Source organism: Tyto alba, unplaced genomic scaffold (genome assembly GCF_018691265.1).
Source record: "Tyto alba isolate M040663 unplaced genomic scaffold, T.alba_DEE_v4.0 Super-Scaffold_44, whole genome shotgun sequence".
NCBI classification, from domain to species: domain Eukaryota; kingdom Metazoa; phylum Chordata; class Aves; order Strigiformes; family Tytonidae; genus Tyto; species Tyto alba.
Genome location: NW_024881320.1, coordinates 13,887,879 through 13,901,389, shown reverse-complemented (window position 1 = coordinate 13,901,389; position 13,511 = coordinate 13,887,879). Strand labels below are relative to the sequence as shown.

Sequence of the window (13,511 nt, the reverse complement as noted above, 5' to 3'; positions counted from 1 at the left end):
CTGAGAGGCTCCTTCTCCCTCTCTCTCTCTCTTTCTCTTTTCCTCTCTTTCTCCCCTCCCCTTTTTCTCTTCCTTTCTCTTTCCCTCTCTCTTTCTCCCTCTCTCCTTTGCTGGAGCGCTGCTGGAGAAGAGACAGGAGTGTAATTCTTTCAGTTTGGTCTTTTTTTTTTTTTTTTTTTTTTTTTAAGGCAGGGTGAAAGAGAAAGAGAGGGGGAAAAAATTAAAAAAAAAAAAAAAAAAAAAAGAAAAGAAAAGGAGGAGGGTGAAGGAAAGAAGAGATCCTGATGGAAATCAGGGCACCCTGACCAGCTCCTGCTTGGAGAGGGGGGAAGGCGAGGCGGAAACGAGATTTCCCTACAAGTTTTTGCTGCTGAAGGTTGCTCAGGAGCCTTCCTCGGTCGGCGAGGGGGGGTGGGTTTGTTTGCTTCTTTCTGCTTTCCCTCCCTTCCCAGCCTCTGCTCCGCAGCCTGACTGTACGGAGGAAAGGTGGAGGGGTGGGGGGGAGGGGGGGGAGACAGCCAGCCACCCAAAAAGAAAACCCAGCTTCGAGCCGTCACCCTCCGCCACGAAAGAAGAGAAGGGGGATTGAGACTCAGAGAAAAAAGAAGAAGAAGAAAAAAAAGGATCTCGGCTTGTCCAGCCCTTCTGCGGCAACAGGAACAGACAGCGAACCCGGTGGATTTTTTTTTTTTTTTTTTTCCCTTCTTCGGCGTTTCTTTTCCAGCGCAAGGACTTCCACTCAGGAAAAAAAAAAAAAAAAAACACAAAAAACTGCAGAGACCGAACACAAAAAAAGCAAGACTAATAATGAACAATCCTGTTAATCCGCTGTCCCGAGGGCTGGGGATGTGCCCCGGCTCGGGAAGTTGTAGGCTGTAGAAGTTCTGCCTCTCCCCCATGTACTGTGCTGTCTAGAGCTTGTTTCCCCCCCACCCTATTTTTTGGTGCTTTATTGCTGTTATTGTTATTATCTTAATTTTTCTTCTTCATGATGTGCTGTTAGAAACCACTCCGGGACTACTCCAGCAGTAGGAAGACCGAGGAGTGGAGTGGATGAATATACCGATGAGAGATCCAGTAATCCCTGGGACAAGCATGGCTTATCATCCTTTTTTACCTCACCGGGCACCGGACTTTGCCATGAGCGCTGTGTTGGGACATCAGCCTCCCTTCTTCCCGGCTCTGGCTTTGCCTCCCAACGGGGCGGCTGCCCTCTCCCTTCCCGGGGCTCTGGCTAAACCCATCATGGATCAGTTAGTGGGGGCCGCAGAGACTGGTATCCCCTTTTCTTCCCTGGGTCACCAGGCAGCAGCCCATCTGAGGCCTTTAAAAACTCTGGAGCCAGAAGAAGAGGTGGAAGATGATCCGAAAGTGCATCTGGAAGCCAAAGAGCTTTGGGAGCAATTCCATAAAAGAGGCACGGAGATGGTGATTACCAAATCGGGAAGGTAGGTCTGGGTTGGGGGTTCGTGTCTTTCCCCCCCCCTCCTCTCTCCCACCCCTCAGTCTCTGCACCCTACCAGGCTGCTCCAGGGCCAGGCTCTTTCACCGGCGGCTTTCTCCATAAAGCTCCTTTCACCTGGAATTATGGAAAGTTTTAGGCAGCGGAATATCCGAGCCCATCTTAGGCACTAGGCTGCAGGGAAAGGCTGAGCCACGAACCGGCCCCGCGCAGCATGTGCAGGGGGCAAGAGGGTCCCTTCATGGTTCACTAACTTAATGCTTTCTGGAGAAGACTGGTAGCAGGAAAAAAATAATTTGGGGTTGGAAAGGAGCTGGCCTGACTTCAGCCTTGCTACACGTAGTTTTTCTTCCTTAAGAAAGAGAAAGGGGAATAAAGAAAAATATTATTTGGAGCGGTGTATCGCTGCTGGTGAGCTGCAGGAGGGCAGATAGGCTCAGTTTATCGGTTGCTTCGCTTGTGCCTCTCTCTCTGCTGGGATCTAGGCGTGCATTTGTGCTGACTAATTATATCTGGAAATGCACGAAAAGCTGACAAAAACACCTGGCGGACCTGCAGCTGCTGCTGCAGGGGCAGGGGAGGTTTTTCAGCTCGGCGCTGCCTGTCCCTGTATTTATATAACCTTCATGTGGGAATGAATGAACAGACACGGCGCGTCCACGCTCGACATATCTGCTTTTTATAGGTTTACCCATCTGAAATCCCTCTCTATATTCGCTACTCCTTGACACCCTTGCTCTTTTACAACTCTACCTATTGCTGTGGTGGCACGTAGGGAGAAAACCCACTTTGCACCCGGGTGTTTTACTAAGGGACTCTCATAGAAACCTCCCAAACAATTCGTATGCAATTTGCCAGGAGAATTACTCGAGGAAGCCACTCCTGAAAAGTCTTCTTAGATGGCCTTCAGCTGCCTTGCTGGAGCTTCACCTATTTGCAGAGCACCAGTTGCAGGCTACGGGCTCAGGGAAAAAAAAAAAACAACTCTAAAAGCAGCAAGTGTGTGTGGGGGTGGGAAATCCCCTTGCCCATTTTCCTGCTTTCCCGAAGTTTTCTCTGTTAATTGTGGTCAAAAGTTTTTGCGTGAAAGGCTCGGCGAGTATTAAGCGCTCTTACATGTTGCAAAGTCATGTGTTTCCTTTTAAGTTGAGATTGCTGAATGCCAACCGCTCGATATAATAAACAGCAAATTTGTGGTATCCTGTTGCAGTTTCGAGCGGGACTTGGGAGCGGGGTTTGCAAGGAGCCCTCTGCACAAATGGGTTATCCCCGGGAGGCTGCAGCGGTGGGGAAGCCACGGCAGCCGCCCTGCCCTCCCTGGAGTTTGGTTTTTTGTTTTTTTTTTTCCTCCTCCTCTGCAAAGTAAAAATCTCTCCTCTCCGCTCTTCAGCGGTGGACTGGGTTAGAATAATGCGGAAGATTTATTTTATCGGGGTGCGATCTGTTCCCATCGCTTTGTTTAGTAGGCAAAAAGGAAAATAATTAGAGATCCGAGAGCCCCAAAGGAGGCTTTGCTGTTGAGGAATGGCAGAGTGTAGGCGCCTGCTGATTTCTGGGGACCACGTACCTCTTCCCTCCGCCTCCCATCCCAGAGACCATTTTTTCCTGAAACTTTTAAGCGTTTGAGAAACCTTTTCACTGAGGGAGGGGGAAGCCTTTTTGCTGGGACACACACACGGACACGACGCACGGCTTTTCTGCTTCTGAGAGCTGAAGCAATTGCTTGGTAGACACGCTACCGAGATTCAGGAGCTTATTTAAACGCTGTAATTAATTTTATTTTATTTTCATCTTGTCTTTTCTTTACACCACCCCCCCCACCATCCCTGTCCCTCTCTCTGCCCATAGGAGAATGTTTCCTCCATTTAAAGTGAGATGCACTGGACTGGATAAAAAGGCCAAGTACATTTTATTGATGGATATTGTGGCAGCTGACGATTGTAGGTACAAATTCCATAATTCCCGGTGGATGGTAGCCGGCAAAGCTGACCCTGAAATGCCAAAGAGAATGTACATCCACCCGGACAGCCCGGCCACCGGCGAACAATGGATGTCCAAAGTCGTCACCTTTCACAAGCTGAAGCTCACTAACAACATCTCTGACAAGCACGGATTTGTGAGTGCCTTTTCCACCTTGCTTTGCCCCCCCCCCCGTCCCCTCCCTCACCGCCTGCCCGGAGCGGGGGTCCCAGCGGGGGGACGGAGCCGTGCCCGCAGCTCCGCGGCGGCCGAAACACGGGGGTAAGGGGAATAAATACTCCCCTCCATGCACACACGTGGACCTGCATCTGCCCCACATATTGATCCTTGATTTTTTTCTGTGGCTGAGGTTGGGATTAATCACTCGAGTTTATTCTGTAACCTCTCTGTGCCATTCAGCATTAACTTTAGAGATATATTTCCAGCATAGCGCAACTCGATATTTCTTGGAGCTGTGGTGACTTTATATCTCTCTCTCTTTATATTTTTTTAATAAAGTCGATCACACTTTTTAAGCGTAGGAAAATGATATGCATATGTGTATAAAGGGCTTAAAGGCCTAAGTACGCAAACATTTAAATATATATTAATCTGGATAATGTAAGGCAAGCCGGAGTGAAAATAAACAGGGACCAAAATCAGAGGTCAAGTTGCCCATTCATGTCTATCCACTCCTTTACATTTACTGGGTGTGCAGAGATAAAAACTTACCCTAAGAGTGAAATCAAACAAACCTGCTGATAAGTGCTCTGATGATCCTTGCCATTTCTTTCTACTCCTGGGAAAGCCTCTGCCTCGGAGCCGGGGCTTGCTGCTGGTGGCCGCGGTCGGGGGATCTCTAATGTGCCGAAGATTGCATTTGCTGGCTGTGATTTGATTAGACGATACATTTTTGCCTTTCGCAGAAGGCCTTAAGCGGATTGGGGAAAGCAATTAGACCTAGCCAAAGCTCTCGTGGTGGTGTTGCTAGTGTAGCTGCTGCCGCTTCTTCACTTGATTTTAATTTTTTTTTTTTTTTTTTTTTTGACTTTGAAATCAAAAGACATTGCGGCCGGAGCCCAAACAGCTTCTCCCGCTCTCCTAGGAGAGCTCTGCTGGGATTTTGCCCCCTCCTCCGAGAGGTCCAGCGGAAAGCCTAACCCCGGCGAGCTGGAGCTGTCAGTGCTTTTTGTTGGATGCTGCAAGGCGTGTGCGTGTGTTTGGAGTGTGCTCGGCGGGGAGGAGGAGTGAGGGGAGGAAGGAGAGGGAAGGCAAATTAGGAGGAGAAAGTGCCGATGGCTGGGGGAAGTGCGAGGCGGGGGTGCTGCTCCAGCTGACCGTCTTCTTTCCCCCCCTCTGCTGCCGGCCGCTGCCCCCCCCAGACCATTTTAAACTCCATGCACAAGTACCAGCCCCGGTTCCACATCGTCCGAGCCAACGATATTCTCAAGCTTCCCTATAGCACGTTCAGGACCTACGTTTTCCCGGAGACTGAATTCATCGCAGTGACCGCATACCAGAATGATAAGGTAAGGAGATTAAGAAAGGATTTGTTTTACGTGTTTTGGCTTTTAAGAGAGCTTTTACTCTGCATTGTTCCCTTAAAAATCACGAAGCCCATCCCGCTCCTCTCTCTTTTCTCCCCCTCATTTTCCCCCCCAAACCTCCTTGATCCAACTTCGGGAAGGCGCCGGGGGAGGGGGCTGGGCTCCTAACACCGACCTCGGGGAAGGCAATTAAAAGGGGGGGCTGTTTAAGGTTTGGTTTTTTTTTTTTTTTTTTTTCTTCTCCCCTGTATGGGGGAGAGGGCTAGGATGAGGTGGGGATCGCTGCTCTCAGTGTGGATTTAATCTAAGACGCATCAGGAAAAAAAAAAAAAAAAATCGGCTCCGTGTGTCGAAAGACAGAGGGGGGAGAGCAGCGGGGCTGGAGATTTTGTAATTCTTCCTGGCCTTTGTGCTGTTTTAGCTCCTTTAACAGCAATTGGCAATAAGGCTGGAGTGCACGTCTGGTTCTTATTATTATTATATTATGATATTTTTTTTTTTTGCATCCTGCAGTGTTTTATTATTTTTTGTGGTGCAGAAATATGCTCTGATCAGAGAGGGGTATCTCGCTTGAATTTAGCTGGAAGGTCTGAAAGAGCCAATGTGAGAAAGTTTTGCAGCGCTGCAGACGCTGCCTTTCCATTTCTGTTGGTTTATTGTCACTTGCGACGAAGGTGGTATATTTGGGAGAGTGGCAAATGGCGAATTTACGGTAATTAAGTCAAGTGGAAAGAAGCGAAGGAGCCAAAAAAGTGGCTTTGATTTTTTTCTGTCTGTAAATTATAACTTTGCGTGTGTGTGCGTTAAGCGCAGAGGGGGCTGGATGTGCAGCGCCCGCTCGCTGCAGCTTCCCCGTGCCTCTCTCTGCCCCCTTCCATCCTTCACTATTAAAAATGAAGGGGTGAAGAGAAATGGGGGTGGGGGGTGTCTGCACCCTTGTGCCCTCGGTTTCCAAAAAGTCTCTTCTCCCTCGGGGCTCGGGCTGTTTTTCCTCTCTTTCTGCGGCCGGGCGCTTGCAAGGAAACGGAAAGAAAATGTGTGTACAGAGAGTAGACTTTGCTTTGGGACTTAGACCAGGGCGAACAGCCCTGCTGATATCAGCTGAGGCCGGCTTGGTTGAAGGACAGAAATGAGCATATTTGTCTGATTGCCATGAAATCGCCTGGAAAGCGGCGTGCGGGAACGGCGGGGAGCTCTCGGCCCCGGCGTGGGGGTAAGCGGCCCCGCCGGCAGCTCAGACGGCACGGCCGGGATCACCTGCATTCAAAGTCCTGCTGGTTTTTAGCAGTGGGTTTTCCTGCTCTTTCCTGATCCCGCGTGGCCGGGGGGGGAGGTGACGGGGGGGGGTAACTCGGGAGCCGGGGCTGGTCCTGCCCGGCGCTCAGCCACAGGCAAGGGGTTTGCTCTTTGGGGTCCGGATCTCCCCTCAAATTGGAGGGTTCCAGCTCAGGACTGGGAGTGGGGTGGTTGGCAGGCAGCATCCCCCTTCCCATCAGCCTCATCCCCTTAGAGTGAGGGAAGCCCCTGGCCAGGCTTTGAGTCTGCCTTGGGGCATCCTAAGCTCAGGCACGGGGAGTTGCGGGGTGCCCTGCAACCCCCCCCCCCCCTCCCCACAAGCTTCATCCCTCCAAACTCAGGAAGAAACAGCCATTCCTTGCAATAACCTGAAGCCCGAGGAAACCCCCAAGCATTCACCAAAAAATTTATACACACCTCCCCCCCCCCCATAATTCAACTGGCTCCTAGCACCCCCGGCGCCCCAACACACACGGAGCATAATGTGATTATATAAAGTATTTTATTATAGTAAGGGGGTGGGTATGATTCCTTTGCGGTTTAATTATGGCATTTAAAGAGTTTTAAGCTCAGGCATAACTTGCATGGATCGCATTGCACGGCTAAATTAATTCCGATGCGGTGGCAGCAACACGGGGCTCTTTCATTGCCACCACAGCCCAGGTCACCGGCCAGCCCAGCCGGGGGACTGGGGGTGAGTTGCCTCCAAACCAGCTTGGAAAACACGGAGATTCACCCCAAAACCGGAGGACTTTTGCCCCCTGTCCTGTCCTGTTCCTGCTGGGGTCCTGCTGGCACTGGGGGAACTGAGGAGAGATTTTTTTTGCTGTTTTAAAATACAAAGTCTTCTTATTTCTGCCCCAACACCCTGCCTATTTTTTTTTTCTCCATCCCATAGATCACTCAGTTAAAAATTGACAACAACCCCTTTGCCAAAGGTTTTCGAGACACCGGGAATGGAAGGAGGGAAAAAAGGTGAGTCTGGAAAGATTATATACAGGTGCCTCGTTTGGTTTTCGTGTGTAAAGCTCAGAACACAAGCAGAGGTCAAAATCACCTCACCTGGCCTCCAACCCACGCTTCCCCCCGCCAAAATTCATAAGGATCTTGTCATTAATAACACCAAACTGATTGCATGGGAATTCGTTCCTGCCTTGCACATTTATATTTTACATCGCAGGGGATGGCTGGCCAAAGGGATGGTGGTACATTAAGCAAATACCATCAGAGAAAGAAGTTTCCCTTAAAATTTTGAGAGGGAATATTACCTTAGAGTTTGTATCTGGGACTAGGAAAGAGGGAGAATTGAGCGCAGAGCTGATCACTGGTTGAACCTCCTCTGGAATTTTCCCGGGGACTGTATCAAAAAGACTGAAGTGTGGAGGAGAAACATATAAATAAACTGTTTTGACAGAGGTGTCTCGTGAATATGAAAGTAATTAACAATAGAATATTCTTTATTTTTTCCAAAAGCAGCAGGGCACAGTTTGTACCATAGGTAGACAGACAGATAGAACTCATTTTAATGGGAGTCAAGGTTTTTATTTTTAATATTGGAGAAAATATAGAAAGGGATGGGTTTTTTCATTGTTGGGGAAGATGTCTTCATTTTGTTTTGTTACATCAGACAGGATATTTTAGCCATTTCCACTCAGGTTTAGATAATTAATAAATCTGTTCCTTTTTTTTTTTTTTTTTTAAAAAAAAAAGGGGGTGTGTGTAATGTAACGTAAAACAAGAGGCCTTTCTCCCTGCCCAGTGCTGAGCCCAGTGCGCACACACACACACACCCCAGCTCCTCTTGTCCATCAGTGTGAAAATAAAGCCAACACTGGAGCCACAGGACGGAAATGATTTCTAATTTCTCTCTAAATATAAATAGATTTTTACTCCGGGTTAATTGTTGGTGAAAAGATTACATAAAGTGCCTAACAAAATAACCACTTCCTAGCAATCTTAGCAACCATTAAGATGGCTCATATCTCTGGAACATCCTCGCCTTCTTTTAAAAGCTAATCTCCAGGGAATGCTTCCCTCTCTCCTCCGCCCCTTGTCTTTAATATCTGCCCTCGCTGAGGAGCTGCTCACCGCTTCCAAGAAATCTCCTCTCATTAGCAGCCAAGTCCTGCCTGGTGCATTCCCCCCTCGAGGGGACCTTGGCCCTTAATTCCCCTGTCCCAGTCGTCCCCACACAGGGACCCTGGGGGGGTGCTGGGGGGTGCTGGGGGGTGCCGGGGTACGCTCGCCCAGCGGGTGCGTGTGCCCGCAGGAAGCAGCTGACCCTGCAGTCCATGCGGGTGTACGACGAGAGGCAGAAGAAGGAAAACCCCACCTCGGACGAGTCGTCCAACGAGCAGACGGCCTTCAAGTGCTTTGCCCAGTCCTCCTGCCCCGCTGTGCCCGCCGTCGGCACCTCCAGCCTCAAAGGTGAGAGCTGCGGCCCCCGCACCCCACGGGTGCCCCCGGGGAGAGCCTGGGTGCCTGCTCCGTGGGGGGACGGATCCCAGCCTGCACCGCTGCCCTCTGGCTCCTGCCTGCCTGCCTTCTTTCTTTCTTTCCTTCTCTGTTTTCTCTCTTGCTCTCTTCTCTCTTTCCTCTTGCTTCTTTCTCTATCTCTTTTCCTTTCCTCCTCTGTCCTTCTTGCTATTTTTATGTTTCCCTTCTTCCCTTCTTCCTTTTTCTCTCTCATATTCTCTCTCTGCCCTTCTCATTCTTTCTCTCACTCTCTTTCTCTGCTTCTCCCTCTCCCCCTGGCCTCCCTCTCCCCCTGCTGCAACGTTCATTCCTCCCCTGCTTGGTTCAGAAAGGAGCCAGCTCTGAGTCAAAGGAGCAAAGACAGACCACGGGGCAAAAGTTCAAAACTGGAGTCACTCCATTAATATTCCTCTCTGAATCTGTTACTAGAGGAAGGATCTTTCCCCTGGATACAGTCCCGAACTTTGTTATAGAAAAGTCACCCTTGATTTCTATCCGTGCAGGGTTGGGAGCTGTCTGCAGCGCTCTCACATATATTCATCCATCCAGGGGCGGGAGGTGTGCGTGTAGGGGGGAACAACATATTTTTTGTTGTTGCTTCACTCATTTGTTTAAAGTCCTGCCGAGCTGAGAGGGGAGCTGGGAGGGGACCCGAAAAGCAAACCAGAACTTCGCACCTGGGGCGCTGAAATTAGAAGATGAAGTGCAGAGGAATCCAGCGAAACCATGCATGCATTTGGGGAGGAGGAGGAGGAAGAGGGGGGTCCAGGGGGCTATGGAGGAGTGTGTGTGTGCGTGTGTTTTCAGAGTTTGCACACTGAAAGGGCTGAAAACTTTGGAAAAGTTCTTAGGAGACGCATCCCCAAGGCCCTCCGCCCCCGTGTCCCTGGCGCGGCCGGGGGCGTCCCCGGTGGGTGCCGCGGCTGGGGGGGGTCCCCGGTGGGTGTCACTGCCCGGGCAGCCCCGGCGTGGCGGAGCTGCTGGCCCCGGGCCCTCCGGGCGGGGGGGTCGCTCCTCGGAGCCGCCGCTTTGTTTCGCAGCCAATTTTGCTGCGCTGGGTAAAACTCGGGTTGGCTTGGATGGGGCAGGCAGTGAGAACCGGGGGTGTGTGTTGGTGTATTTATTTCTATAATAATAATAATAAAGAAAAAAGGAAGTATTTACATTTAAATCTCTGGCTGGCCAGGAAGCCTCTCTGCCCCCTCTCCCAGCCCGACGGGGATTTAGGGACGTGCAGTGCCGGATCCCAGCCCCGGGCTCCCTTTGTCTTGCAGATCTCTGCCCCAGCGAGGGAGACAGCGATGCAGACAGCAAAGACGACCCCTTGCTAGAAGCCAACGAGTCGGGCAAAATCAGCACGACCACCGCCACCACCCCAGCGCCGGCCAGCTCCGCCGCGGCCGCGGGAGACGACCCCCGGGAGAAGGGGGGCAGCCCCTGCAAAAGCCACTTTTTTCCCGGTGACTCGGCGGGGAGTCGGAGCCGAGAGAGGACGGAGAAAGCCCCTCCGGACTCCCGGCACAGCCCGGCTACTATCTCTTCCAGCACCCGGGGGGGAAGCCTGAGCGGCGAGGAACTGAAAAGCCCCCTCAGGGATGGCCCCAAAGTAGATGAGAACCGGCTGCTGGGGAAAGAGCCCTTCGCCCCCCTCACGGTCCAGACCGACAGCACGGCCCACCTGAGCCAGGGACACTTGCAAAACCTCGGCTTCCCCCCGGCCCTGGCCGGCCAGCAGTTCTTCAACCCGCTGGGGAACGGGCACCCGCTGCTGCTGCACCCCGGGCAGTTCGCCATGGGGGGGGCTTTCTCCGGCATGGCTGCCGGTATGGGGCCACTGCTCGCCACCGTCTCCGGGGCATCCGCCGGTGTCTCGGGGCTGGACAACACGGTCATGGCCACGGCGGCGGCCCAGGGACTCTCGGGAGCATCGGCGGCTGCTTTGCCTTTCCATCTGCAGCAGCACGTCCTGGCCTCGCAGGTACCGCATCCCCCCCCCTTCCCGCCGCTGCCCCTCCGGAGCCGAGGGGCTCCGTCCCGCGGGGAGCAGCGGGGCACCCCCCGTTAGCTTCCCCGCTGCGGGTTTCCCCCTCTCCCCTCGCTTCTCTCTGCAGGGGCAGCCGCCGGGTTTGGGGGAAAGTCAGAGGCGGGAAAGCCCCCGGGGCGGGGGGTTGAGGTGTGGGGGGGGTGGCCCCACTTGAACTCCCGAAGTTCTTCCACCCGCCCCGCTGTGCTCCCTGGGACGCTGAGCCGGGGCCAAGCCTCTGCTCCCCCCACCCCCCACCCCACGTCCGTCCCCCCCCCCCCCCCCGGGGCTTGGCGGCTCCCTCGGGGCAGTCCCAGCGCGCAGCTCCGCGGTGTGGGGCGCGTCCCAGCCTGCGGAGCGGAGCCGCCGTCGAGGGAGGGAGCGGGCGGGGGGGAGAGATGCTCGGGGCTGCCCTGAACTGGGGGGGGGGGGGGGGGCTATGCCTGAAGGGACAGAGCGTTTGTCCCAGGGAAAGAAAAATCTCCCCGCGGAGGCGGAGAGTGGGGGAGAGACGCCACGGCCCTTATCTCATTTCTCCCTCGTTAGGCCACGGACCCCTCCGCGGGAGGGGGGCCGGCGGGGTGGGGGCCGCGCAAGGCTGAGCCTCGGCGGGGGGGGGGGGGGGGCCGGGTGGTTTTGGCCTCGGCACCGGGAAGCCGTCCCTTCATCCCCTCCCGTGGGATGTTGGCCGCTGTCAGCTCTCCCACCGGTGTGCGCGTGGTGGGGTGCTGCCGTAGGGCGGGTGGGGGGACACGGGACGACACACACACACACACACGACTGTGCAGGCCGGTGACGTTTTCCTTTCCCTCTCCTCCCCTCCCGCAGGGCCTGGCCATGTCTCCCTTCGGCAGCCTCTTCCCTTACCCCTACACCTACATGGCGGCGGCGGCCGCCGCCTCCAGCGCGGCCTCCAGCTCGGTGCACCGGCACCCCTTCCTCAACGCCGTGCGGCCGCGGCTCCGCTACAGCCCCTACCCGCTGCCCGTCCCCCTCCCCGACGGCAGCAGCCTCCTCACCACCGCCCTGCCCGGCCTGGCCGCCGGCTCCGGCGAGGGCAAAGCCGGGGGGCTGACCACCAGCCCCGGCTCCGTGCCCCTGGACTCCGCCTCGGACCTCACCAGCCGCTCGTCCACCCTCTCCTCCGGCTCCGTCTCCCTCTCCCCCAAACTGGGCGCAGACAAGGAGGCAGCCACCAGCGAACTGCAAAACATCCAGCGCCTGGTCAGCGGGCTCGACCCCAAGCAGGACAGATCCCGCAGCGGCTCCCCGTAACCCCCCCGGCCTCCAGGAGCTCATTTCAAATCAGTCTCGCAGTGCACTTTGTTTGAAAGAAACCACATCCTCCACCCGCGAGTTTGGTTGTTTTGTTTTTGTTTTTGTTTTTTTTTTTTGTTTTGTTTTTTTTTGTTTTGTTTTTGTTTCCCCCCCCCCCCCCTTTTATTTTCTTTTTTTCTTCCACTCTCTGTTTTTTTTTTTTTTTTTAATTATTATTTTTATTTTTTAAAATATAAAATCCCCCGGCGTTGTGTTGTGCGTGCTTATCAACAAAAAGGTATCTGGCAAAGCAGGGGGGCGAGGGTAGGGAGAGGGTCGGGGACGGGGGAGCGGAGCTGAGGGGGAAGACCTGGGTCAGAGGCTGCTCGCAGGGAGCGGATTGGCCCGGCGGGGTTGTGGCATCCTCCTTTTTTTTTTTTTTTTTTTTTTTAAAAAAAAAAACTGTTTAAAAAAAACACCAAAAACCCAGAAAAAAAAGAAAAAAAAAAACCTAAACTAAAAAAAAAAAATCAAACAAACATATGAATAAAAAGTAAGAGAAGTGATTTTTCCTTTCCAAAAGAAAAGTATGTAACTAACTCACATATCGATTCTTCAACAGTTGTTTCCTGGGCGGGTTGTTAACGACAACCCCCTTAGTCAATATTAAGGGAAGCTGTGTGTTTAAAATATTATTGTGATGTCTGAGAGCCAGTCGGTGGCTTTTTTTGCATGTTCCATAGTAGTCTGCTTTTTTTTGGGGAGGGGGTGGGGATGTATTTTTTTATTTCGGTGGGGTTTTGTTGTTTATTTTTAATGCTCGTTTCAAATCCCAGGGAAAAATATTAATAATAATAATAAAACAAAAATAAGACCCTCGTCCCTCTACCTTAAACATCCTCCCTGTAGCAACAACAATAAGAAGTGTAGTTGGAAAGAAAAAAAAAAAAGTGAATTTATTTTATCTAAAAACCTTTGTAGCTTGACTGTAGGTTTATCACAGCTTTCCCTCTTTAATTGTATATGCAATAACAAGGTTTAAACATACTGAGAAGAAGAAAAGAGCGGACACTATTATTAAAACAAAGTATTTATGTAATTATTTGATAACTCTTGTAAATACGTGGAATATGAATACTCGAAATTAAACTTTAATTTATTGACATTGTACATATCTCTGTAAATATGACTGCAGCTGTCTCTTGTTTTTTTCTTCTTCTGTTTTTTATTTTCAGTCGTTTTCATTTCAAGTTTGTAATTCCTTTAAACATACACCCCGACCCAGAGGAGAAATACCCCCATTTCTGAGGGCTCACTTTTAAATCGGAGTTCACCCCAGAAAACCTGACCTTGTCCTTTTGTAAAGGAGCCGAATGCAAAAGGCAAAGCGGAAACAAACAAAATTAATCAAAGACCTTTTTTTTTAAAAAAAAAAGAGAAAATGAAAAAGCAATGTGCCATGGTAGCTTTTAATCCTCAATTTCTTCAGTGT

At 51.9% G+C, this 13,511-nt stretch overlaps 1 protein-coding gene across 2 annotated transcripts; it reads left to right on the top strand.

The window, feature by feature from the left end:
• Positions 1-214: 214 nt before the first annotated feature.
• TBX3 (T-box transcription factor 3) lies at positions 215-12,343 on the top strand. 2 transcript variants are annotated; one of them, XM_033001464.2, is made up of 8 exons: positions 215-411; positions 1,004-1,448; positions 3,311-3,578; positions 4,804-4,950; positions 7,163-7,239; positions 8,534-8,691; positions 10,014-10,717; positions 11,591-12,343. In XM_033001464.2, exons 2-8 carry the CDS (start codon positions 1,054-1,056, stop codon positions 12,035-12,037), a joined length of 2,196 nt encoding a protein of 731 aa, XP_032857355.1. In that variant the 5' UTR covers positions 215-411; positions 1,004-1,053; the 3' UTR covers positions 12,038-12,343. The 2 variants fall into 2 exon arrangements, with proteins under 2 accessions (XP_032857355.1, XP_032857354.1); XM_033001463.2 differs by lacking the exon at positions 215-411 and having other exon boundaries at positions 515-1,448.
• Positions 12,344-13,511: the final 1,168 nt, after the last annotated feature.